This window comes from Ovis canadensis, chromosome 3, assembly GCF_042477335.2.
Source record: "Ovis canadensis isolate MfBH-ARS-UI-01 breed Bighorn chromosome 3, ARS-UI_OviCan_v2, whole genome shotgun sequence".
Taxonomy (NCBI): Eukaryota; Metazoa; Chordata; class Mammalia; order Artiodactyla; family Bovidae; genus Ovis; species Ovis canadensis.
The window spans coordinates 179,268,824-179,296,498 of record NC_091247.1 but is presented as its reverse complement, the minus strand read 5'-3'; the positions used below and the strand labels follow the sequence as shown (position 1 = coordinate 179,296,498).

Sequence of the window (27,675 nt, the reverse complement as noted above, 5' to 3'; positions counted from 1 at the left end):
ATCTTAATTCCCCAACCAGGAACTGAGCCCAGGCCCACATCAGTAAGAGATGGAGTCTTAACCACTGGACTGCCAGGACATTCCCTGTGGTTTATACCTTGAGGCCATGGTATATGAAGTTTTTCACCACCTCTACATTACAGAGATATTTTCAGTATTTACCACATAAACTTTATGGCTGTACGATATATATTTAGGTCTTTACTCTGTTTTATGCCTAGTTTTGATGCTGTTTTATAGTTATACATACAATAATTGAGTTTCTCTGGCATTATCTGCTAAGGTATTTTTCTTTTTCTTTTGATTTTCTGCAACTTTTTAGCTCTGTGGCTTTGTTTCTTCCGGAGAAGGTGATGGCACCCCACTCCAGTACTCTTGCCTGGAAAATCCCACGGATGGAGGAGCCTGGTGGGCTGCAGTCCATGGGGTCGTGAAGAGTCGGACACGACTGAGCGACTTCACTTTTATTTTTACTTTCCTGCATTGGAGAAGGAAATGGCAACCCACTCCAGTGTTCTTGCCTGGAGAATCCCAGGGACGGGGGAGCCTGGTGGGCTGTCGTCTATGGGGTCGCACAGAGTCGGACACGACTGAAGCAACTTAGCAGCAGTAGCAGCAGGGCTGCAGAGCAGCAGCCTGCTCTTCACAGAGGTAGACACTAGGTGGCGCACCTTCTCTTTCTGCGCTTTACAAGCCACGTGAGCTGGCATAAAAGACCAAGTGAGTCCCAGCCTTACTTTGCTCACCTGAAAAACGGGACCCACAGTTCTGAGGGTTAATCTTACAAAGATTAACAGAACAAGTCACTGCACATAAAGTGACCTGAAGGTACAGTTCTACTTTCTGACTGCAGTTCTCATTAATAATGTCTCATCTCTTTATAGCTCCGCTCACGGCCAATTTAAGGCCTTTGTTATCCCCACGCCCTTGTGCTTGCTTGAGTTACTCCCACATCATTGCAAATATAATGAAGGCAGCCCTTCCTGTGTTCGATCTAACATTTACAAATACACGAGCAGTGGGGGCTTCTCTGGCGGTCCAGCGGTTAAGTATTCCCTTTCCAATGCAGGGGATGCAGGTTCAATCCCTGGTCAGGGAACTAAGATCCCATATGCCAGGGAGCAACTAAGCCCACAGGCCACAGCTACTGAGCCTGCATGCTCTGGAGCTCTCGCAGTGCAATGAAGACCCAGTGCAGTGAAGAAGAAAATTAAACCAAATACAAAAAAACAAATATAGGGGCAATGGATCCAATGGTATTTGATTGGCTAAAATAATATTATCGGAGGCATTTAAAGATTTGTCCCATTACAATTTTGCTGCATTGATTTTTTTTTTCCCTTCATGTTTCAAAGCATTTTGTAAAAGGTCTCAAATGTCTTTATAAACACTAGGTCTTTTTTTCATAGTACTTAGTGGATGAGAAATGGTAACCCACTCCAGTGTTCTTGCCTGGAGAATCCCAGGGACGGGGGAGCCTGGTGGGCTGCCGTGTCTGGGGTCGCACAGTTGGACACGACTGAAGTGACTTAGCAGCAGCAGCAGCGGATAAAAGTGAGGAGCCGAGGGTGTAGAGTCTAGTTCCGAGTTGTACGGGGCCCAAACCTGCCCTTACACCCTTCCCTCCTTCAACACCAATTCATCTCATGGCTGCCGTTACCCCTGCTGTGTAGATGCTGACTCAAACCCGGCACCACCTCTGCCTCCTGCACCTGAGACCCACCACCCTAAACTCGAGCTTCTGGTATTCCCCTCTAATCTGCTCCTCCTCCAGTTTTCCCATCTCAGTGAAATGGCACCTCCAGCCTCAATCCTTCCAGTGTTGAAGCCCCAAACGGGGGACTCATCCTTCTTTCTCCCACCCCACATTCAGTCCAACACTATGTCCTATTGGCTCTACTCTCAGATACTCCATCTGTCCTACTTGGTTCTACTCTCACCTTCAGCTAAAGCATCATCCCTCTCCCTCCATCACGGCAGCGCCCTCCACCTGGCGCAAAGCCTCAGGCTGCCCTCAGCCCAGCCGCCCCAGTGCTCCTGGCCACCTGGGAGTGGTGTCAACCCTCCTCTGCTCAGAGCCCTCCAATGGCTCCCACTCTAGATCCTACCTGACTTGCCCCTTCCTGTTATCTCTGACCTTGACGCATTCTTTCTCTGCTTCACCCACCATGCTACACTTCTGACATTTCCCCAACCCAGTCCTTCTCTGCCTCAGGGCCTTTACATTTGGTGACCTCTGCTTGGAATGCTTTCGCCCAGGATTCCTTTCACTTCTGTCTTCACATGTCACCTTCTCTATGGGGTCTACCTCCACCACCTTCATTAAAATTCCACTCCCCACGCCCTACAGACCTCTTCCCTTCCCTGCTTAGGTCTTTCTCCAGGGTACTTAACACCATCTAACATTGAAAACAACTGACCTATTTAGTTATTTTTGCTTGTTTCCTTCTATGTAATTTTTGACGAGGATTACTGATGTTTCTTGTGGACTGCTGAACTCGCCTGCCTAGAACAGTACCTGGTACCTAGTATCTGTGGAGGAGATGAAGGAGTAATTGAGCACATTCATCCAACCCTACCTGACCACACACATCTTCAGAGGTGAGATCTGTTTGTTTTGGTCCACGTTCTCTAGATAAAGTGGACCAGTAGGGGATGGGTAGGTAGATAGATACAGGTAATAGATTCATTATAAAGAACTGGCTGGTGCAAATATGTGCGTGCTAAGTGCCAAGTTGCTTCAGTCATGTCCTTTTGTGACCTGCTAGGCTCCTCTGTCCAGGGGATTCTCCAGGCAAGAATACTGGAGTAAGTTGCCATGCCCTTCTCCAGGGGATCTTCCTGGTCCAGGGATCGAATCTGGGTCTCCCACACTGCAGGCAGATTCTTTACCACTGAGCCCCTGGGGAAGCCCCAAGTATGGAGGCTGAGAAGTCTCACACGCTACCTGCCAAGGGGTCAACAAGACTAAAATATGAACGTCAGCATATCGACCAGGCCTGGCAGTGCGACATCAATGAAACTGAGCACCGAATTCTAAGCACCGCCAACATGAGCCCTGACATCCATTCAGTTCTCAGGCAAACGAGCCCGGGACTACCACTCAGTAAGAAGGCACAACACAGTGGATATTAATACCTTTTAATGTTTCACATTGCTTTTTTTTTCTTCCAGAAGATTTATAACAAAAATACATGGAATTTAATGAGTTTCAATACACACCGGGCGATTACAGAGACAAGTCTGTAAGGTGGGACTCTTCTTGTGGGGGCAGAATATTCCATTCCACGAAGAAGACAGAATCACAACATGATTAGGCTTGATCACCCTGTACTGCCTGTGTTCTAGTTTCTTAAATTGGCAGACTTGGAGGGGAAAATAAAAAATTAAAAAAATAATAAATAAAACCGAACACAGTCAGCTGCCTCAATTCCCCTCTCCTTTTCCTTTTCCCTTCTCTCCACACAACCAGATGGGGTGGGCTGAGGCAGGGCCGTGGGACAGGCGAGGTCAGGGGCCCTGCTGACCGGATGCTGGGCAGACACCGAGTTCCCTGAGGTGATCGAGAAATGCACTTTGAGTCGGCCGCTCAGTGTTGTGGCTGAGAAACACACACAGAGGGAAGACCCAAAAAGAGGGCGGGGGCTACAAGAACTGCTGGTGGGGGGCCTGCCGTCCACAGCATGCTCAACATCCTACTTCTGTAGAGGGGAAACGGCCTAGATATAATGCATCGTCAGTAGCTGTAGCTAGGAATCTCTAACTGCAGGGTTAATACCTCTTTGTGATAATCCGAGTTCGAATGCCAGCAGAGCATAAACACTTCTGCCCAAATTCCACCAAGTACGGTCAATAGAAAAAGTCAAAACCACTTGGTTTTAAAATGAAAATCCTTCACATCCACCTGTGTTCAAAAATAATAAATTATGATATTAACAGCTTCCTTTTAAAAACAAAGCAATTACCACAAGAGTTAAATTGTCAAGTAGAAGCCTTTTTTTTTTTCCTATGAATGTAGTTCTCAAAGGGATAGATACCTAGCACACATGAAAAATAAAGCTCTGGTATCTTGTGATTTCAGCTTAAAGCAAAAGCTACTCCCCAAAACAGTTTTAAACAAGCGCTAAATGTTTTCCATTGCAACAGATCTCAGCTCACTTAGACCAGCACACAACAGGCTAAATAAAGACGCCTTTTGTTTTTCCCCTTTTCAGGTGTACATCTGCCTCCATGATGAAGAACGTGGAAACCACACTGCACTAGCGAGTCCTCTGCGGTGGAGACTCCTTCAGATAGGCTGGCCGGGTAGCCACTGCCCTTTCCAAACAGAACTAAAAACAATCACCAGTGGTGTGGCACGTGAGCAAACTGGCCAACCGTGCTTCCCTGGTTCTGGGAGGAGACTTGGGCCACAGGGCGGTCTCTCCCGGGACAAGCCTGGGAGCTTCCCCATGCTTTCCCGGCGGTGAGTCGCTTGTATTTGCACATGGTAGCCGTGACCTGCTTTGGGACCAAAATTGTTTGCTATCATCTCTAGTATCACTAACACCGAGGAGAAAAAGTGAAAAAAAGAACCAACATTAGAAAGCTTGACGGTGAACGTAAGAAAACCCACAAAGGAAAGGCCAAGAGAAAACTGCTTTGACGGTTCCATCACCACCCACCGCGAGGGGCTTAGGGCTGGTGACTTCATGGACGCATCACTCTGATGCTCTGCCAAAAGCCAGTTTTGAGTACATCACAGTAACCCCAATGCAAATGCTGCCTGCCTTCCACGAATCACCTCCCACCCGTGAGATCCAAGGGGGCCTCGGGGAGTGTAAGCACGGACACGCAGGTGCCAAACCCGAGAGCCTTTCGCAGCACTTCGCCTTGGACTTGGGCAAGAAACACATCGGTGGTTTGGAGTCTAGGCGGCAGCATCTACACTGTGGCTTAACCTCAGCAACCGGTCTGGAGGATGTTTCCCCCGGAGCGCTTGGTCACCGACAGAGTCGTGAACACCTGCAGGGGTGGAGACAACACGAGAGTTTCAGACACTGGGACGAAAGTTAGCAGAGCAGTTGAGATAACACCATATGTACAAAGGATGACTTGGCCGAGTACTTAAAATGTGTACAACAGAGGATAATACGACCAAGGTAAGCATTTCACCAAGGTAAAGCAGAGAAAATGTAGGCTCTATCTAATAAAGCACTTATTATTAGCATGTGATTTGTGAAGTGATTAAACAATCTCCCTGGTTGCTTATTAATTTTCTAAAAGAAACACACCATGGAATATTCTGGATACACAGAAGGGAATAAAGAGTACTATTCCAAATACCCTTGTGCCCAGCTCAGACAGCCTCATAATGTGGTTCGAACTCTGTGTGTGTCCCCCGCTCCTGAGCTGATCCTCTCTCCCTTTAGACCCTCTTATCATGATCTCCTTCAGTCGACTACTCCCTTTCAGGCAGGTTGAATCAGCTGGAGAGATCCGTTGAAGCTGGGCCTCTCCAGCCACCGTCTCTCCTGAGTTCCACGACAGTAAGACCGGACCCATACCTCTTCAGACTTAACTCTGTCCAGCACTGACCCTGTCTTCCCTTAACCCAGCTCCTCCCAGTGATCGGCATCACCACTACTTGGCTGCTCAGGCCATGAGCTTGGAATTGATTCTTAGTTCCTCTATTTCCACCACTGTTGATATATCATCATTTAGTAAGTCTTAGGTATCTTGCTTCTTTTCTGTCAAATCTGATCCTTCTTCCTGTTAACACTACTGTGATCATTTTGTTTCCAAAACAGATGGTGCCTTCACCTCCCTGCGATGACCCTGTATGGACACGTCACACACTCCTGCCCTACTGGACCTGGATGTCAGGGACAGGGGCTTGCTCTGGCCAAGGAGGGGAAGGGGAAAGCATCACTTGGGAACACAAGCCCTGAGCACCAAGGTGCTCTTCCTGCACCTCCTGTCTCTCTGCCATTAAGCCACAGTGGCCCCAGAAGAAGCTGCCCTGTCAGCTGGGTCCTGGAGTGACGACAGCAGGGAGCTGGGCTGCAGCTGATCCGTGATGACCTCCAAGCCCCACAAGGCATACAGGAAAAACAAAACCACACCCAAACTGACTGTCCATACTGCTCAGGCATAAAAACAAAGTAATTTTGTGTTTAGCAATGTGGGAGACCTGGGTTCGATCCCTGAGTTGGGAAGATCCCCTGGAGAAGGGAAAGGCTACCCACTCCAGTACTGTGGCCTGGAGAATTCCATGGACTGTATAGTCCATAGGGTCACAAAGAGTTGGACACGACTGAGCGACTTTCACTTCACTTCACTTCAGCGAGCCAGTGAGTGTCTCACTGAGACAAGAAGCCATGGCTGATTTGAGAGAGTCCCCAGTGGAAGCAAGACTTATTGTCAGCATACCTGGACACCCTCTTTGGTCAGCTGCATCTTTGATTTTCAAGAAATATTTGGTTTCCTGATTTTTAATACAAAGAGGAAAGCACAAGAAATTGAGGCCGTTTTGACTTCTACAGGTCAAAGCAATAGGAATCAGCATCAAAAATACTTGTGACTAAGAGGGGAAAACACTTCTGTGTAAAGGAGGAACAATACTGAGAAAAATCCTTAGTCTATTTAACCCTAAAGCAGTGACAAAGCCTTTTTTCCCCCTCTATGCCAATTTATCAGCAGCACTGCAAAAAAAGTCAGACCCAAGTAATAACGGCTAGTAAAACATTTAAAGCATGAACCCAGAAGAAAATGTGAGAACAATTCACATTCCCAAAAATAATAATTATAAGAAGTTCATCCTTATTAACAAAGATATGTGAAAAGGCTTGAAATAGTCCTTTCTTTTGAACTTCTTACAGAAAAAGTTACACTGAATTTTGCAATATTTTCACGAGCACTCAAATTCAAAGCTGATGGCACTATAAACTAGTACAACTATTTTTTGAAGAGCAATATAACTCCTTTGTTTAAAAAAAGTGTGTGACTGTGGATGAGATCAGCAAGATAATATGCAATAATGAAAATAGCTGTGTTCGGATGCTGGTATTACAGGCAATTTAAAATACCATCAAACATGCTCTCTTTCCAATTTTCTAAAGAAAGAAAAATAATGAGCAAGGGAATACATTAAAGCCAATTTCATGCTTGTGAATTTGCAAGCTTATGTTTTATTCCTCAGGAATTAATTTAGAAATAGAACTTGTAGGATGTGTGGATAAAAAACTGCTGCTAAGTCGCTTCAGTCATGTCTGACTCTGTGCGACCCTGTAGACGGCAGCCTACCAGGCTCCTCCGTCCCTGGGATTCTCCAGGCAAGAACGCTGGAGTGGGGTGCCATTTCCTTCTCCAATGCATGAAAGTGAAAAGTGAAAGTGAAGTCGCTCAGTTGTGTCTGATTCTTTGCAACTCCATGGACTGCAGCCTACCAGGCTCCTCCATCCATGGGAGTTTCCAGGCAAGAGTACTGGAGTGGGTTGCCATTACCTTCTCCAAGGATAAAAAACTAAACCCATCAAAAATGGAAGGAAACGAAGGGGGAAAGAAAGAGCTCTTATCTATTTCTCTTCTACTGGAAACATGTTAAAGACACGGAAGAAGCCAAACTGCCATTGCTGGTTAGTCTATACGGAAAAAAACAAACAGGGTCAATTCCTACATGGATCTTATACACACAGACCTGATTTACAATTGTCCTAAAAATATACTTGAAAAAAACGAGCAGAGGCAGCTTCTTGATCCCAGGACAAAGAACACTCTAACAAAAGGGTAAATAAACACTATGGGAGGCATGTACGTCTCTTACCCAGCCAACCCCTCCGAGCCTTACAAGATCCCCCCACCCCATCCACTGCAGACTGGGATTCTGTTGACTATTAATGAAACAAAACTTTCGATGTCTGGCACTAAAATTCATTTAAGACATTTCACAGGTCTTGTCTCTGATGCTGCTTCTTCTTAAGCCATTATTTTTTCTTTACAGATAAACTTAATTAGTTGAAACTACTACTCAAAATCACATGTGATCAGTTTCTTCAATTATTACTGCTCAGATGTCCAGGATAAATAACCATCACACCAACCTCAAACTGAATAACGCTCGTGCGTCACTGACACCTCAGACCTTGAGAATTCCTCTCTCACCGAGGGGCTTTCATCAAAACACCAGTAGTCTCTCCTCCTCCCATAGCGACTCCAGAAGGAAACCCCGTGGAAACTATTTTCCTCCAAAAAAGCAAAGCCTCCACCGAGGAATGCGTCAGCTCCTATAGGGAACTACTTCGGAGCCAAAGGCTGTGCAATCACCCAGTTTCTTTTATTGAAATGGTACAAACCACCTACAGCTGGTGTGGCGCTGCGACAGCAGTCCTGAGGGCCTTCAGGTCCCCGAATAAACCATGATCTCTGCCACACAGGGTTCTCGTACTTGGTGTTACCTCGGACTGGCTGACACGAATGCATGCTTCTCCTCTTGTGTGAGAACTGCCCCCAACGCCACGGTGCACTTGTCCTGAGCCCCCACCACCCAGATGTGTGCCTGGCCCTTCCCTCACCCGCCTGGCTGCTCTGACTCAAACCCCTGCTGCTCGCCAGCACCCAGCACGGAGCTAGGCACACAGCTGCACAACAAACGCACTCAGAGGGAGACAACGGCAGCCAGTTTTTAAATCTCATTAATCAGTTGCCTCCGTGGAAACAAGACAAAGAGAAAAGCGCTATGAAAAGAGTGAATGTTCACCTCTGAGCTTCAAAGTTATACGAGAAACAGCAGATGGAGACGCACAGCGGCACACGCTTCAGGAGGGTTTCCAGCATGCCAGGTGCAGCGCGGGCACAGGCCTCCAGCTGACCTCTCCGCGGGCCTGGACTTCAGGGGGACGTCTGCCTTCTCCACTGCACCTCTCTGCCCAGCTGGCAGTCAGCCTGCAGACAGTGCCGCGTGCCGCCACTGGGTCATGACATGACAAGACACAACCAGGGAGGCAGCAGGAGCCACGCTCACGTCAGCCTTTAACCAGTCTGCTGAGAACCACGTTCAGATTAAAGAACTAAACGCTTGCACAGCCAAGTTGGGAAGGGATGTCTTTATCCTGGTTGAGGATGACTGCTGTTTTAAAGTATCCGAGACTTTAACCATACCCACCGTTGTGGGTTGAATAAAGTCCTCCAGAAAGAGAAGCTCAAGTCCTAGGCCTCAGTGCCTGTGAATGTCGTGACTTTGGTTGGAAACAGGGTCTTTGCAGATGTAACCAAGTGAAAAGGAAACCATGCTGGATCAGCAGGGCCTTAATCCATGCCCTTACAGTAGGAGGGAAATCTGGGCCCCAGACACACAGCAGGTAAGGCCACATGAAGCCAGAGGCAGAGGCTATAAAGGCAAGGAAGGCCTCGTCTCCAGGGGCCCTGGAGGGAGCACGGCCCCGCTTTCAGACCCTGGCCTCCAGCACTCTCATAGAAGACATTTCTGCTGTTTCTAAATGCCTAAGTTGCAACAGTGCGTTATGTCAGCCCCAAGAATCCAACGCACTGTTTTTGAAAAAGAATGACACTAACTGGCTCCTCTCCTTCCCTAGACAGTCTTAGTCATGACACTGAATAAAAGATACACTGCACAATCTTCAAGAGCTTTTAAAAATCTATCCTTTTTTCAATTTTTATGTATCATTTTTCAAAATTCAGTTTTACTTCACAAAAACAAGTTTTCAAAAACAAATCAACAAATAAAACCCAGAACAAAACAACATATACAAAGTCTTCTGTGAATAATGACCTGGTCACCAAACAGGTGCATATCAGTATAGAGGAAGACACTCAGGGAAAAGACAGAGCAAAAGGAAACGAGAACATCCTTCCAGGCTGCACTTCTCAGCTCCGTTCCTAAGCCTTTTGATGTGTACCTCCCCCGGCCTCCAGGTTCTCCAGTGGACGCGTGCCTGGCCTACAAGCCCTACTTAGTGGCAGCATGGTAAGTAACTGGCCCATGGATGAGCACTGACGGGTGTGGAGAAATGCTGACACCCGGAGGCCCCGCTGGGAAGCTTCCAGCTCTGCTGTCATTGGCTTGATCTTTCTTTCACAAGCTTCGCTTTCTCATCCTTTGACACTGAAAGCTAACAAGGGAGACAACATCATTAGCCTGCAGGTAGCTCAGGGATAACTAGCACTGACGCTCGTTTTGAGTACGAATGTCACCATCAGCTGATTGCCATGAAAATAATTAATGACACATGATAAACGATCTGAAGCATATCCGTATAAATCACTCTCATCATTTTTACTATTCAGCAGCACGACAGTACTATCTAGTGGGCTTTCCAGGTGGTGTAGTGGTAAAGAATCCGCCTGCCAATGTAGGAGACACAAGAGGCTCGGGTCCGATCCCTAGATCAGGATGATCCCCTAGAGTAGGAAATGGCAACCCACTCCAGTATTCTTGCCTGGAGGATCCCACTGTCAGAGAAGCCTGGTGGGCTACAGCCCATGGGGGTCACAAAGAGTCAGACATGACTGAGCACACACAGACAGGCACTATCTAGCCTTAATTGAAAGTGTGGAGAAAATATAATAATAGGAAAGTGTGGAGAAAACATAATAATAATAAAGAAACTGTGGAGACGCACCTCTGCGCAAACAGGGTGGATCCCGATGGTGCTGTCCAGCTGGTCCTTGGTCAGCCCACATTTGAGTGCCGCTGCGAACCCCTGGGTCACCTCTCCAGCATTTGGACCCAGTATGTGGAAGCCCACAACACGTTCCTAAGATGCAAAAAAGTGATACGATTATGTAGAATTTTCCCTCCTTAACAGCCTGGAATATTTTTCCAGTCTAATCTAAAAAAAAACCCATTCAGAAATACTGATGCTTGCTGCTGAAAACTGTGTAGGCTGAAGGTACTGCAACATGGGCTAATACAGAACTGTGGTCACATTAAGCAAGAAGGAAGAGAAGGAACCAGCCATTGGTGATGATGAGGAAGAACACTTTGCAAAAGCAAAAATGTGTGCAACCCCCTAAGCACCAAAATGTTCTGGAAAGTGTTTTCAAAGGGCTGTCCAGTGGTCCCCTCATCTCTATCCGGTTGTCTCAAAGCTCCAGGTAAACCACCTGTGGTAGCTGAAACATTTAAGAGCAGCCATTCAAATTAAAAAACCATTTAAACTGAAGTTTTGGGAGTAGACAGAAGAACCTGAGAGCCTTCCAATGTGAAAACATTTTTGAAAGCAAGAGAAAAATATTTGGCAATTCTGAAATACCTGTGTGAGAATCATTTTGAATAAATGCTAAATCCAAACTCAGGCTACCCCTGCCAAGAGCAGGGAAACCTGTTGCATTCTACTGTGCAGACTTTCCAAGCTCTGGGCTGGCCCATCCAATCCAACCCTCTTGTAACAGACGAGGCAGCTCAGGCAATGAGGCGCAGGGCCTTATCTGATGTTCAGTGGCTCCCTGAAAACAGTCAGGAACAGCCTTCTGTATGTAATCCACTTCATGTTAAGACTCTTGCTTTATTCATTTTGGCAATTAGGGGTTGTGCATATGGATAAATAAAGCACAAAATACACTAGCTCTTAAAATACATTAGATTTAAATGCAATAATATGGATAGATCTCAAAAAGCGAGATTAAAAAGGAAAAGGTACAGGCTTCTATTTAGCTGAGGATACCACCTTTCTTTAAACCATGATGTATGATGTTTGACGGACATAATAGGCAGCAGATATATAAAAGTATGAACAGTATGTCTCATAAAAGTATGAGACAGCCCAACGTGAGGAGAGTATGGCCTCTGAGGCAGGGAAGGAATGGGGGTGGAGGACCAAGAAGAAACGTGAAAGATGATTAGGCTAGAGGTTAACAGCATGGATTCTAGTTGCCTTGAACTGAATTCCAGCTCCTAGCACAATTAACTTCCACACTTCAGCTTCCTTGTCTATAAAATGGGGATAACAATAGCACAGTATCTCACAGGATTACATAAGGATTAGAGAAGTTAGTACATGTAGATCATTAAGTAATGGCTGACACATTTTACATGTTCAATAAGTAAATATAGCCTATTATAAACTGTGAGCTTCCCCAGTGGCTCAGGGGTAAAGAATCTGCCTGCCAAGGCAGGAGACCAGAGTTTGATCCCTGGGTGGGGAAGTTCCCCTGGAGGAGGAAATGGCAACCCATTCCAATATTCTTGCCTAAAAAATTCCATGGACAGAGGAGCCTGGCAGGCTATAGTCCATGGGGTCGCAAAGAGTAGGACACGACTGAGCACATATGCGTTACGAACTGCCTCTGTGATGTAAATGTCTGTCTCTCATAAGAGAAGCTCTGGGCAAATACACCAACATGTTAATAGTCAGAGTCTGCAGTAGGTACTTGCCCTATTCCTTTCTGCAAATTTCAAATACACTGTGTATAAAAAGTACAGCATACAAAAAGAATAAAAGCCTAGCAAGCAAGTACTATTTAAAACCAAGCACAGTCACTGTGAAGTGACCGAACTAAAAATGAATACAGCCTGCCCCAAGGATGGTCAAAAACCAGAAGCAAGCTTTTATATAAGATGGCTTATGACAAAAGAGCAGTGAAAAGTATTCATCTCTTGTAATACTGTCTTTGTTTATGAAAATAATTGACAGCAATACCATCCAACAACAATACCATCCTCAGTTATTTTAATTAAAATGAGTTTTCACTGGTAGTGTAAGTTATTTTTCATATTATATAAAAAAAATGCCATTTGAACAAATGTCACAGCAGTAAAAGAAAAAAAAGAACAGGAGAACTGAGTACAGTTAAAATAGATTTGCTTGATATAAAGGAAACTTTTGAGGTTTCACTGACTGCTGTATGCAAATGAAGTATCTTCTACGAGATGTCAGACTGCCAGCGTGAATGTATGGCATTCTCTCCTTTTGACTGTAGCAGCACGGTATCTAATGCATACTCATACAAATGACCTTATTAAAACTATATCTAAAAAGACAAAACTCTACATAAAACTGTTCTCTATGTCAATCCTGTATAGCTTGCTAGAGGTAATCCTAGTATGTCCATTTATTAAATGCATCTATTGATGACGTATTTTTGCAGCGAATCCAGGTTTTCCTAGAACTCTGCGCTCTGCAAAAAAGCAATCTGCAACTGTGCTACTGTGTAAAGCAGTAGTTACTAAGCCAATACATCACTTCGTGTCTGACTCTGTGCAACCCCATAGACGGCAGCCCACCAGGCTCCCCCGTCCCTGGGATTCTCCAGGCAAGAACACTGGAGTGGGTTGCCATTTCCTTCTCCAAAGCGTGAAAGTGAAGTCACTCAGTCGTGTCCGACCCTCAGCGACCCCATGGACTGCAGCCTTCCAGGCTCCTCTGTCCATGGGATTTTCCAGGCAAAAGTACTGGAGTGGGGTGCCACTGCCTTCTCTGAATAAATCACTTAATTATATTCAAATCCCAAAATGAAAAAAATGAATTTATTAGGCTATTAACATATGAATTCTTTTAGTTGTTTATATTTTTACTGGGGATACTTTTTGAAAAATAAGAGATCTCAACTAAGTTAAAAATATACCAATTCTCGTTAAGATTCAACCCACAAAGGTAAGAGAGAACAAGAGGTACAGACTTCCAGTTACAAAATAAATAAGTCACCATACAATCATGTACAGTGTGGGGAATACAGTCAGTAATTATGTAATAAATGTGAATGGTGACAGATGGTAACTAGAGTTATCATGGCAATCATTTGAAATGCACAGAAATATCAAATAATCAAACCTTTATGTTCTACACCAGGACTTAACACAGTGCTATGAGTCATTAATACTTTGAAAACAAGCTCACAAAAAGAGATCAGATTTGTGGTTACCAGAGGTAGGGGATGCGGGAAGGGAGAAATGGATCAATCTAGCCGAAAGGTACAAAATTCCAATTATAAGACTAAAGAAACACTCGAGGTATAACGTGTGTACATGAGTGCTCAACCGTGTCCAACTCTTGCCACTCCGTGGACTGTACAGCCCATCAGGCTCCTCCACCCATGGGATTTCCCAGGCAAGAATAAAGGAGTGGGTTGCCATTTCTTTCTCCAGGGGATCTTCCTGACCCAGGGATCAAACTCACATCTCCTGCAATGGCAGACAGAGTCTTTACCACTGAGCCACCTGGGAAGCCCCAGTGGTGTAATGTGTAGCAGGATAATATAACTAACACCGCTGCTCGTTAGATATGAAAGTTGTTAAGAGAGTAAATCCTGAGTTCTCGTCACACGCACGGAACACTTACAGAGCATGCGCACAGACATACACTTGTCCCGGGTGACAATACGGAAAATGGGGGCAGCAGTCAGAAACGTCCGAAAACCAACCATCCCTTTGTAGGTATGGACACAAAGCCTGCGAGGTCAGGGGGTTTATCCTTAGGTCTTTGTTACTAGTTGTTACACAAAGCAGCAAGCAATGAAATCTTAAATCAGAACCCAGTTAAGATTTCCCCCATTCCAGCTTTCTCTCTAGTGCTGGCTGCTTAGCATATGAACTTGGGTTACTCCTTTCTTGTTCTGTCATTATTTTTAGATAGTCAGTGGCTTCATTGGTTCTGACTGACTGCCCACAACACATTCATGCAGAGGGGAGTCAGGCCATGTGTGTCATCATGGGCCTCACCCTAGTGTAACGTCCACACAGCTGGGGAGACTCACAGGTGAATTACTAAAAGAATGCAATGTGTGTATCATGTGATCAAAACAGAGCTGCATAGTAAAAATAAAATGAAATCAGCAGAAAGGAGTAAATATGAATAGCACTTACATTGTCTTTGATATTGCAGACTACTTTTGCATAACATTTGTTGTTATCTCTTGACGGAATCGTCCATTCCAATGGCCAAAAGTAACTATGGTAAACCTAGCAAGACAGAAGCACAATTTAGACCCATCGTATCAAGAAGTATGTCTGTCAAACATTAGTTGTGGTGTGAAGACAGTGGATGCTCTTTAATATTTAATAATTAGACTTTCATTACACAAAAAAATTCATGGAACATATAAGAACCTGGTCAGAAGGTAAATAACTTTAAACTCATAGTTGACAACCCTTTTGCCATAATCTCATCCCTTAATTATACTTCAGGCTCCAATGAATCAACCTTATGTAACAACAACAAAGTGCAAGCAAATGAGAGAAAGAAGCCATGTAATTACTTTCCGTCTTGCATTAAAAAAAAGAAACCAACGCTATCTTGTTACCTCAAAAGAATGACAACTTCGGGCAAGAAACAAGTAAGGTACCAGGAACAATTATAGCCAATTATCTAGTTCTCTTACTTAATACTTCCAAAGACATCTCCTTCTCTGAAATTATTCACCAAAAGTACCGAAGGAGGGAAGGAAGGAGGGATGACAGACAGATGAAAGGACACAGGCATCCTTACTGACATTTCATAAACTTACGTCTTGGATGACTAACAGGATTTTTTCTCCTTCAACTGCTAGCCTCGATTCAAAACATACAAGGTTGGCAGGATATTTTAAAAACACACTGATTATCTAAACGTTATATAACATTCTTTTACCTTGTAATATGATATAAATTTTTTGATAAATGTGGGTTACAAAACTGAGTGTATAGTATCATAGTATCATGACAATTACACAGGGGAAAAAATGATTTTAAAAACTACTAACAACAGCTGTGTTATAAACATAAGTCTATGAGTGATTGTTTCCTATTTCCTTTGTATTTTTCAAGATTTCTTCAACTCAAATGCCTTGCCTTTATAATGAAAAATGCCAATTCTAATCAAACAAATACAAAAATTTATCTGAAAAAAATACAGAATATTAAGAACCTTAAAATTTAAACACAATATATCCTCATAAAATAATCAGAGAAAGAGACAATGAGTAGCAAAGATGTTCATCATTCTATTCATAATAGTGAAACATTAATCTAATAAAATGGCTCAAAAAATTACTGTATAGTAGCACCCCTAAAAGGAAATATTGCAAGTCATTTTTTAAAATGGTGCTTTTAGAGGGAAATGCTTGTGATCTAATACTAACTGTCAAGTACAACAGAAAATTGTATGTAACTTAATCAAACTTTAAAAATTAAGCTATGTATACCAACACAAAATTATATATATATAAAATACTTAGACTAGAATATGCAAAAATATTAATAGCAGTTATCTTTTCATGAATTAAAATTTCCTTTTTTAATATTTTGAAAATTTCCTATGAGTATACTATTCTTATAACCAGAAAAAAAATGCTAATAATGCATTACTGATAGATCAATACTACATGTTATTACTAAAATACAGAATAAAAGAAGTTGTTGAGAAGTTTAAAATAGACTTTCATATTACAAAATGTACTCTAATTCACAAATCTGGTCTTTTAGGTTTTACTGCAAACTTTCTTTCCGAAATGATTTGAAACAGCAGACCCTTTGTGGGGCATTATTTGTGTATATAAAAGTAGTTTACTTCATGTGCAGTTCCTTGACATTGGTGGTGGTTTAGTAGCTAAGTTGGGCCCGACTCTAGTGACCCCATAAACTAGACCACCAGGCTCCTCGGCCATGGGATTTCCCAGGCAAGAATACTGGAGTGGGTTGCCATTTCCTTCTCCAGGGGATCTTCCTGGCCTAGGAACTGAACCTGGGTCTCCTGTACTGCAGGAAGATTCTTTACCAACTGAGCTACAAGGGAATCCCTTCCTTGACTACATATAGGATAAAGTAACTGGCAACATTAGCTATAAATTAAAGGCTAATGGTAGGGGAAAAAAAAAGCTAATAGAACAGTAGAAATGTAGGTACTTTTTAGTCTTTTTCCCTGTATTTTTAAACCATATTAATAATAGAAAGAAACCAGTAAAAGTGGTTTCGAAAAACAGAACCAAGAATTACCGGATCAACTGACGAATGGAAGGTAGGTCAGATAACAATATTATATCAACAGCAAACTGTCTAAAAGTAGTAACCACCGTGTGCTTAGATAGGAAAATGTCCTTGTTCATGGTATTAAAGCATTTAGGGGTAGAGGGGCATTCAACTTACTCTTAAATGGTTCAGGAAAAAGAAATACACAGATGCATGGAGATAAAGAAGACTATGAAGAGGATAAACCAAATGGGCAAAATGTTACTAATACATGAATCTGGAAAATGGGTATACAAAAGTTCTTTGTACTATTTTTCAGCTTCTCTTTATGCTAGAAATTATTTTAAATTTTGGAGGAAAGAGTAGTAAGTAGTGAAGAGTAAAACTTACCTCAACATTTTCTTCCCCAAATTTCTCCACAGCTTTCTCCTCAGAAAGACCACAAGACCCATATTCCAAAGGAGTGAAAACAGTCGTCGGAACGTTTTCGTAGTCGCACTGTTTCAAAACAGAGGAAGGGAGTTATGATGGGAGAGATTATAACTCAAAAGAACATATACTTCAAAAACCTTCAAAATGAGGAGAGAAAAGTAGACTAATAAAAGCCTGCTGTACTGAGAACCGTTAACTGATGTGGTAATATTTCAGCAGAGGTTTACATTCTGTCAAGAATGTAATGAATTCATGTAGTCATGAATGAGAGACTCATGCGGCTTCTCATCCAGCTACCAACTCACGTTGATAAGCACATGCTTTCTCTCCCTTAAAGAAAGCAAGAACAATCCTCAGGCACCCAATGTTGAAAGTCTGTTACTAATGCAGAAGTTAACAGACTTTACTGGAAAATCAATTAGGTAATACAAATCAAGAGCCATAAAAACATTTTACAGTTTTGGGGCCAATAACCTCACTCTTAGAAATCTATGATAATAATTTAATATATAGAAAAAGCTACATAAATTAACTGAGCAATGTCACAGTTCTCATCAATAGTGGGAATATCAGAGCGGCTTTAAAATTCAAATAAGAAAGTGGTTCTATAGTACATATTCTCAATGCAATCTTGTGCAGCCATTAACATGGTAACGAAGACCAAGGAACAAAAGAAGTTCATGATGGGCTTTCCCCTGGTGGCTCAGTGGTAAAGAATCTGCCTACCAATGCAAGAGACACAGGTTTGATCCCTGATCTGGGAAGATCCCACATGCCACAGAGCAACTAAGCCTACGCATTGCATCTACTGAGCCTGTGCTCTAGAGCCTGGGAGCCGCGACTACCAAAGCCCTTGTGCCCTAGAGCCTGTGCCGCACAAGAGAAGCCACCACAATGAGAAGCCTGCACATCGCCAACTAGAGAGCAGCCCCCACTGGCTACACCTAGAGAAAAGCCTGTGGAGTAACAAAGACCCAGCACAGTCAAAAATAAATAAACAAAATTATTTTTTAAAAAAGTTCATGACTATGACAGTATTTCCAAAGCATACTCTAATAGTCATAGATGACAAAAGGGTTCTGAAGTCAAACAAGTTTGTAAAATGCTATATTAAGCAAATAGGTTTCTCAACCATCAGATTTCCAGAGGCTTTAATATGCTGATGTGAATTATGAAAAACACAATTACGGAGATGCCAAATACATTTGCAAACGCCAGTTGGTAAAAACCTACCCAGTCATATTTGGACAAAGAGGTTAAGTCATTCTGAACTTAAAATATGAACAAAACAAATCTCACTCTCTAACACAGTAGGGTGGAATCTTTAAAATGCGCCTCCCTCTAGAATTAGCAATATATAATCTTTTTTTCCTCTAATACCAATCCTTGGAATTCTGATTCAAAAGTAAAGACAGACTTCTGCTTACACCCATAATGGACCAGGTTTACTTCCTGCTTTAAATAACTTAAAAAAGAAAAAAAACAGACAAATATGAAACACTTCTTAGACACTGGACCATGGGTAGCACAACACCATGGCTGCTGTTGAGAAGGGAAACAAGAAGGGTAACAAATTAGGTGAGTTTCCTGCCCAGAGCAGTTTCCAGGGCTTGGTAAGGAGAGGGAACAGAGCGCAGAGTGGTCTTTCTGAGTTATAGCAACACAGATCCCGGTTCAGGGATGCCAACGTGGCCGGAAGCTGCAGGGCAGAACAGCAAAGTGCGTGAGGCTGCATAAAGAGAAAGCGAGATCAGCAGAGAGGGCCTCCTGAGATTTGGGCTGAGCACTGATCTGTAAATCAATGCCAGAGGAAAGCAATCAGGGTGAGGAAGGCGCCACCGGCAAGCAGTGAGCCCCAAAATGACTTACTCTTACATGCCAGAGAAGGGAAAGAGTTCACAGTAGGAGGAACAGGACAGACTCCTTGGAAGGGCCTCCACGGAGTAGAACTAAATTAGGCCTAAATGAAACGTTACTGTTGACACACCCAAAAAAAGCTGAAAAGCAAGTTACACGAGGATAAAATGACTCCTGTGTAACTTAACGGGCCACCAAAACAAACTCCAACACTACATAAAGGAATGCAACAAAACTCAGCACCCAACAGTGTAAAGGGCACAAAGTCTTCATCCACCCAAACTAATATCAAGACCAGGAATCGAACCCATGTCTCCCGCATTGCAGGCAGACGCTTTAACCTCTGAGCCACCAGGGAAGCCCTGTATCAAGAATAAAACTAATAAATAGAAATCGACACTGCAAAAGAGATGATGGGATTAGCAGAGGACATTAAAAGAGCTATTAAAAACGTGTTCTGTAGGCTCAAGAAGGTAGACAAAAATGCAGTCTGCTGAGGACAGAAAAGGAAAATGTAACTTGTAAAGATGAAACTACTTGAAGTACAAATTACACAAAGACTTCAGAAGAAAAGATCAGTGGACTTGAATACATTGCAATAGGCTCTCTGAGAAAATAAAAGCACAGAAACAGGGGGAAAAACATGAACAGAGCATCAGAGACCCATGGGATAATATCAAGTGAACCACCAGTCATTAATTTGAGGCTTGGAGGGGGGACAAAAGAGGAAGAAAGCAAAAACTTAACTGAGTAGCTAAAAAAAATTCCAAATTTGATGAAAACTATGAACAGATAAATCCCCAAATCTTGACACACCATAAGCAGAATAATTATAAAGAAAAGCGTGGCAAAGCATGCAATAATCAAATTGGTAAGAAACAGTGAAAGGGAAAATCTTAAGAGGAACAAAGATAAAAATGATAGCATATTCTCCTATGCAACCAGAAGACAATGGGCAAATTATTAAAATACTTAAATAAACACTGTAAATCCAGAATTCTCTATTCAGTAAAAATATCTTCCAAAAAGTATAAAGTGAAGGCATAATAAACTAAAACACCAACCAAAAGCCCCACAAGGAATTCACCCTAAGCAGATGTGCATTAAATGATGGCAGAAAATAATGTGTCCGATGGAAACCTGGACCCAAATTAAAGATATTTTTTCTCCTTGGTACCCAAACTGTTTCCAATTAATGGGCTTAACTGACTATTGTGGCCTAGCCTGAGAAATGTAGTTCTTTTTTTCAATACTTCTATTTGGCTAATCAAGTTAATAAACTTTCAGAACACAATCCATCCTCAAATTGCAGAGATGTGTACTGTGGTTTCTCTATAGTTCTGACATAAAATATTTTTATATTTACTGTAAAATTGAGCTTACAAAGCACCATTTTAAGTAATAATAAAATTATTTCAAGTGTTTGAGAGCAATTCTAAAATCCAAGAAATCTACTGCTCCTTGCAGAAAACAGCTGGAGTGCCCATTCAGTTCAGTTCAGTTCAGTTGCTCAGTCATGTCCGATTCTTTGGGCCTCCCTGTCCATAACCAACTCCTGGAGTCTACCCAAACCCACGTCCATTGAGTCGGTGATGCCATCCAACCATCTCATCCTCTGTTGTCCCCTTCTCCTCCCGCCTTCAATCTTTCCCAGCATCAGGGTCGTTTCAAATGAGTGCCCATTACAATCTTTTAAAGCTGGCACATGTGTCTTATCATCTGGCTTTTTAAACAGCTTACTAGAATGTCCATCACCTACAGGTTGACTCAGCTTTATGATCTGTTCTCTGTTTTTGAAATGATAAAAATATTTTTCTCCTTCCTCATGTTCCCAAAAATAACAGAGTATTTAAGGGCAAATACGTTTAGCAGCTTTGAAAATGACTTTAATCTACTGTTAAAAAGATTCATTTAAATTTTTTCAATATATTTTCCACTTCATTTAGTACAAGCACCTCTGTATTGGTGGTAGTCTTTAATGTCTTGAGACATCTTTTCTACCCTCATCACTTTTTATAATTGATACTTCCCAAATCTTCCTCACTTCTTTGTGTTAGTTACTTAGTCATGTCCGACTCTTTACAACCCCATGGACTGTAGCCTGCCAGGATCCTCTGTCCATAGACTTCTCCAGGCAAGAATACAATAGCGGGTTGCCGTTCCCTTCTCAAGGGAATCTTCCCAACCCAGGGATCGAACCCTGGTTTTCCACACTGCAGGTAGATTCTTTACTATTTCACCCGTCTTTACAAGATGCAGGCTTCCCTGGTGGCTCAGACGGTAAAGCGTCTGCCTGCAATGTGGGAGACCCAGGTTCGATTCCTGGGTCAGGAAGATCCCTGGAGAAGGAAATGGCAATCCACTCCAGCACTCTTGCCTGGAAAATCCCATGGACGGAGAAGCCTGATAGGCTACAGTCCATGAGGTCGCAAAGAGGAGGACACGACTGAGCGACTTCACTCACTCACCTACAAATCAGATATGGACTAGATTTTTGCCTTGGCTGCCTCCAAGCACTGTGACTTTGGACAGTTACCTAATTCCCTGTAACATGTCATCAGTCTCTACAGCTGCTCTATAGTGGAATGAGGTGCGTGCATACACGGCATTGAGCACAGTGCCAGGCACGGACAAACATAGCTGCTCTTTGTCCTCTTTTCTCCAAACACTCTCATAGGGCAATGAATATATGTTATCAATTTTGGAGGAAGACACAAACACCCATTATTCAATTCCGGTTCTCTTAAAATCCCACAACAGATTTAATTTAGGCAGGTGTTTATGTTAAGCTGAAGTTTTCAACAGACAGCTAGCTGCTCCTTCAGAAGGAAGGCAGGTGGATGTGGGTCCATTAATGTTCTCAGATATATGGGAATGATCTATTAATGCACATGGGACAAAATTAAAAGGACTACATAGTTCTTAAAACAATGTGTATTCTCCCCAAATACAATTAACCTAGGTATCTATTAGTACTGCAGTTTTGTTTACTATACTTGACAAACAGACTGATGAGATTTCAAACTCAGGGACTTAGCAACACTTGTTTATTTTCCTGTTCAGTAAAGTCCTTGTCCTATTAGTCAGACTAAAAAACAGGGCGTGAAAAAGGAACAACAAAAAAGAGTCCTTTAATTTCAATTTACATTAATTATGATGCTGATAAACGCTGACGGCACTTTAAGAATTTGGTCTACCTGGGAGATGCTAGAATATAGTATTCTGCTCACACAAAGAAGTTTATGTCCAAAGTAGGTGGATCCACTGGATTTTTAAGAAAACTGGTGCTACAGTAATTTCACATTTATTTACTAGCAATTTTTTGCTTATCTGCCCTCTGATTATTATTGGTATAATTTTTTTTTCCCTTTTCACTTTAGGAAATCAAAAAGATAAAAAAAAGGTCAAAACAAAATTAAATGTACCTCATTATATTTCTGAATTACCTTTTCTTGATTTACCATAAACTCAAAAACTCCATAAGGTATAAAAGACATAATTCATTTAAAGAGGCAGTTAAGTTTATTCCAAATAGTAATATGCTGCTGCTGCTGCTGCTAAGTCGCTCCAGACGTGTCCGACTCTGTGCGATCCCATAGACGGCAGCCCACCAGGCTCCGCTGTCACTGGGATTCTCCAGACAAGAACACTGGAGTGGGTTGCCATTTTCTTCTCCAATGCATGAAAGTGAAAAATGAAAGTGAAGTTGCTCAGTCTTGTCTGACTCTTTGTGACCCCATGGACTATGAACCAACTACTATTTCCTGCATGATCAGACAACCTTGTATTAAAAACTCTTTCAACCTCAATCCTGTTAATCGCAAAATATCAAGATTTATTATACTACAATCCAAGCTAACCCCATATACATTCAAAATGCTTGTCACAAATTTTATTAGCAGTATTCTTTGAGGCTCCATTGCTATAACCTAACTAAATCAACCTATGATGATTTATGCACAAGGAAAATAGGGAGTGACTAAATTCTTTACCATCCTTTTTTAAAAAATAATTTCCAGAATCCTTTTAAAAAAATAATTAGGGAGGGAACATTGATAATAATTAGGGGCAGAGGATATATAGAAAATCTCTATGGTGGTGGTGGTTGAGTTACTCAATTGTGTCCAACTCTTCCCACCCCATAGACTGCAGCCCACCAGGCTCCTCCATCCATGGGATTCTCCAGGCAAGAATACTGGAGTGGGTTACCATTTCCTTCTCCAGGAGACCTTCTTGACCCAGGAACTGAGCCCACATCTCCTACACTGCAGAAAGAATCTTTACCGCTGAGCCACCAAACTTCCTCTCAATTTTGCTGTGAAGCTAAAACTGTTCTTTAAAGAATGTCTTAAAAAATTAATTGAGCATATTTATTCTTTTCTTTCCATCTAGTCTCATAAGATACAAATAAGAGTTTTAATTTCCTACACTGACTTTTAAAATAACTTTAGAACATTCATATAACACATTCAACATTCCAAGAGCAGGAGATCTATTTTTATAAAGGATGGGGGAATAAAGCCTGAATATCACTTCAAACAGCTCTGAAGACTTATATTATTTACCTACATCCTCAAATCCTTTTATAGCCTAGTCAGGTATCATAAACAGATTTAGAACATTATACACCAATTGGTAATAATGAATGGATGCAAGATGCAACTATTAGGAATTTACAGAATATAACAGGGCTGAAACTTGATTTACTCAAGCTCACTTTACTCCTCGTTTGATTCTGAGAGTGACAATGTCCATAATAAATCACAAAGATAGAGAAGTCATAACAATGTCTTGCCTGGAATAGTTACTAAAGCACATGTGGGAATGCCATCATCAAAATAACTAAATTATTCAAGACCTGGAAAACTTCACCACCAGCTTACCCAGAGCATCAGGAGGACCACTAAGAATAACGTCTCAGTGGTGACAGCCCCAACACTCACCTTGACAGTGGAGCCACCATACAGCCTCTGAGCCAGCAGCCTTCCTGCCTGGATGGCCACTGGGGTGAGCTCCAGCTTCCCCTCTAATATATCACCGATGGCATAGATGTAAGGCACGTTGGTCTGCTCTTCCTCTGTGACAGGTATTTTTCCAGTCCTGCAAATTCATTCAGGTAAAAGTACTATCCATTACCACTGTTAACCAAGTCCAACAAAATTCCCTTTCTCCCAAAGAAACCCAAAACAGGGAGTAATGTATTACCAAAACAACAACAACAAAGCTTAGAGGAGCCAAAAGCTTAGACATTCTAGCTATTTTTAAAATCAAAGGAATAAGAAAACTGTTAAAAAACCGTGGAACGGGAAAAGTAGAACACAGTGGTTAAGAACAAAGGAGGATTCTGAACTACAGTAACTAGGTCTGTTAGTTATTACCTCTATGATCTTGGGAGGGCTATTTAACATCTCTAAGCCTCATTTTTCCACCTATAAATGGGGATGATGATAATGGGAATACCAGAAAAAAAAATATTATCATCTACCTAAAGGGGTTGTGAGGACTGAATGAACAAAACATTTAGCACAGCAGTCCATGGACCCTGGTAAGCCCAGAATAAATGTGAGCTATTAATATTAAATAAAATCTAAACCTTGGTCCCACGTGCACACAGGCAAGTAGGTTTTCAAGATGGTGGAACACTTGGTCCAGGAAATCTTATCAGACCTCCTTGACTCCCTTGTCTCTCCAACCCAAGGGAGAAAAGAATAAAACAAAAATCCTCATATTAAGATTAAGAAATCTCTTCTGAATAACTTTTCCTCCTGAAAGAGGGAAGGGAGGTAGGGGGCGGTAGTGGGGACTCTCTATTTTCAATTTCCAAGGCACCTAGCCTTTCACAACACTTGTTTTCAAATGGATGTAGGAAAGGTGATACTGTGAAAATATCCCATGCCCCTTCCAGAAGCAGACAACAGAGTCTCAATTATCCAGAACAGTGGTACAGTGCAAAGGATTTTGGCTAATAAAACAGCAAAGTTTTCACATTTGCAGCTGTCACTAGAAACGTAGTGACCACTCTAGTGAGTCTAAGACTTGGTAGCTTTAAATCTGGTTCAAATCTGCATATTCGGTGAAGCTCTGAAAGCACAGAACTGCAACGCAGTGAGGAGTTGGATCTTTTACGGTACATAACACATTAAAGAAACAAAATGAAAGCCAGTGCATCTCGCATTTAGATTTCGAAAAAGGGGGAAAAAAAGACAAACAGGAAAGACGGTGACAAGCCCTGAATGAAGAGTCCCCTAAGCTTAAAATGGGAATGCTCCAACTGCGGTAAAAACTAACTTTAAAAATCTAAAACCCCAAGGACTTCTCTGGCGGTTCGGTTCACTTCAGGGAGCCAGGGTTCCATCCCTGGTCAGGGAATTAAGATCCCACGTGCTGCATGGCCAAATAAAAGAGAAACCAAGCAAACACCTAAAACTCCAGTACTAAATAAATGACTACTAAATAAATAAATAAATAACTCCACTACTAAACTCCACTGATAAATCACTGAAATAGTATTTAATAAAACATATTAAAATTTTTTTCTTACTTTTCATTTATCTTTACTCCCACGTTTTCTAAGCCAATTTTTCTTGTGCAAGCATCTCTTCCTATTGCCAGCAATACCTGAAAAATCATTAATATATAGTGACTGTCAATAAAAAGGCTGTGCATGAGTTATTTCATCAGATTTTTTTCCATTAGGCCAATCTGATTCATTTTCCAGACCTGGAAAGAAATATTCTATTAAGAAAATAATGCCAAGAGTTTAAACAAATCAAAATCATTTAAATTAAATCTTCTAAACATGATATAGTAAGAAGCTGTACACATTTCTTAAGAAAAAGGGAATTAACAATTCCTTAGTAAATTTAGCCAAGTACAGAGACAAAGCATAGCCTACCACTGAAGTTGTTTTTTTAAAGTGGTGGGCTGGGGAAATACAAGAACATGAGACAGAGAAATTCTAGCTCATTTTAACACGCTAATATTTTTCAATAACCATTTGATAAATAATATTTAAGTTACAGTAGAAAAAATTTAAATCCATCCCTGTACCAAAACAAATTATAGTATCGTAAGTAATAAAGGTGTCTTAGAATAGGAACAGAACCAACAGTTTAGAAACAGCAACCCAGCAAATACAGCATAAGCATATGATTTGCTTTCTAATGAAGTATGACCAAGGTCCATTCCTTACCGTATTATACTCTCCTTCGATGGTTTGGTCACCATTAGTGGACTTAGCTACCACTCTCAGTCGGCCTGGTGTCCCTGCTTCAATTTGTTCAACCTATGAAAGCGATAGAAGGTTTTACTCCACAATAAAGACACATATCAACATCAAGGTGGATAATTATGTCCTCTCTTATCTGATTAACCCAAAGTTAAAATACAAAATCTGGCTTGTAAGGTCTTTTATGTCCCATCTCCCTCACATCAACATCTTCAGAATGACATGAGATTCTTTTATTTATTCCCTTCTTTCTCATTGCTTCCTGTTTGTTAGAGGGGCTTCCCTTCAAATAATTCACAAATAAAATAAAATTCAGAGAGCAAATCAGCAAAGAAAAAAGCCAGAGAAAGCACACTACAATCTCTGGGAAAAAAGTTTTAAAAGTTAGTTGCTTAGTTCTGTCCGACTCTCTGCGACCCCATGGACTACGCCTACTAGGCTTCCCCGTTCATGGAATTCTCCAGGCAAGAATACTGGAGGGCAAAGCCATTCTCTTCTCCAGGGGATCTTCCTGACCCAGAGACTGAACCTGGGTCTCTTGCATTGCAGGAAGATTCTTTACTGTCTGAGCCATCAGGAAAGCCCACAATCTTTAAATCACCCTGGTAAACTGAGCAGAATGTTATGTACACAGACACAGGCTTATTTCACTAGGGATAGTCCACCATGTTCTCAAAGGGCCCACAACACCCAAAATGTTCAGAGATTAGAAAGGAAGATGCTACTTTTTATCAGTACAGCATATATATACAGCTGTTTCTTCTAATCACAGCCCTAATGCTAGTTGAATTCTCATGAGAACTATGAGACGGATGTTATCAATTATCATTTCACAAAAGAAAGTGAGGCTTGGAGCAGGCATTCTCCCAGAGTCACATGGCAACAAACTGGCAGAACAGGATTTGAACTCAGGTCTTTCTACTCCCCACACTTATACTGTTACTTACCAGCATCAAGAGATTCATACTCGCACAAAAAAACCCCAAGTTACTAGCCCATTAAGCAATTTTAAAAACAACAGCTAAAATTCCTTAAACAATATTACAACTAAAATTCCTTAATTTTAACAATATGGTCATCCTTACTTGCCCTAAAGGAATCTGTTAGAGACATGTCAAGTGATCGAGTCTGTCTCTCTTGTATATCAGAACATTTGTGGTTGACAAGTACCAAATATAATTTGGCACATTATTCAGCATTTTTTAAAGAACTGAAAAGAAGATTAAATAAGCAAAACAAGGCCAGCCAACATAACAAAATTCGATAATCATTTCCAGGG

General features: G+C 41.8%; 1 protein-coding gene across 2 annotated transcripts in view; it reads right to left on the bottom strand.

Moving 5' to 3' along the window:
• Positions 1-3,125: 3,125 nt before the first annotated feature.
• Positions 3,126-27,675, bottom strand: part of TXNRD1 (thioredoxin reductase 1) — a 62,092-nt gene continuing 37,542 nt past the window's right edge. For both annotated transcript variants that reach the window (XM_069585219.1, XM_069585221.1), the window contains exons 9-15: positions 26,361-26,453; positions 25,710-25,786; positions 24,112-24,268; positions 17,270-17,377; positions 14,801-14,896; positions 10,620-10,754; positions 3,126-5,004 (exon numbers count right to left, since the gene is read on the bottom strand). In XM_069585219.1, the coding sequence (XP_069441320.1) occupies positions 4,942-5,004; positions 10,620-10,754; positions 14,801-14,896; positions 17,270-17,377; positions 24,112-24,268; positions 25,710-25,786; positions 26,361-26,453 (729 nt within the window). In that variant the 3' untranslated portion in view covers positions 3,126-4,941. The remainder of the gene's footprint in view (positions 5,005-10,619; positions 10,755-14,800; positions 14,897-17,269; positions 17,378-24,111; positions 24,269-25,709; positions 25,787-26,360; positions 26,454-27,675) is intronic.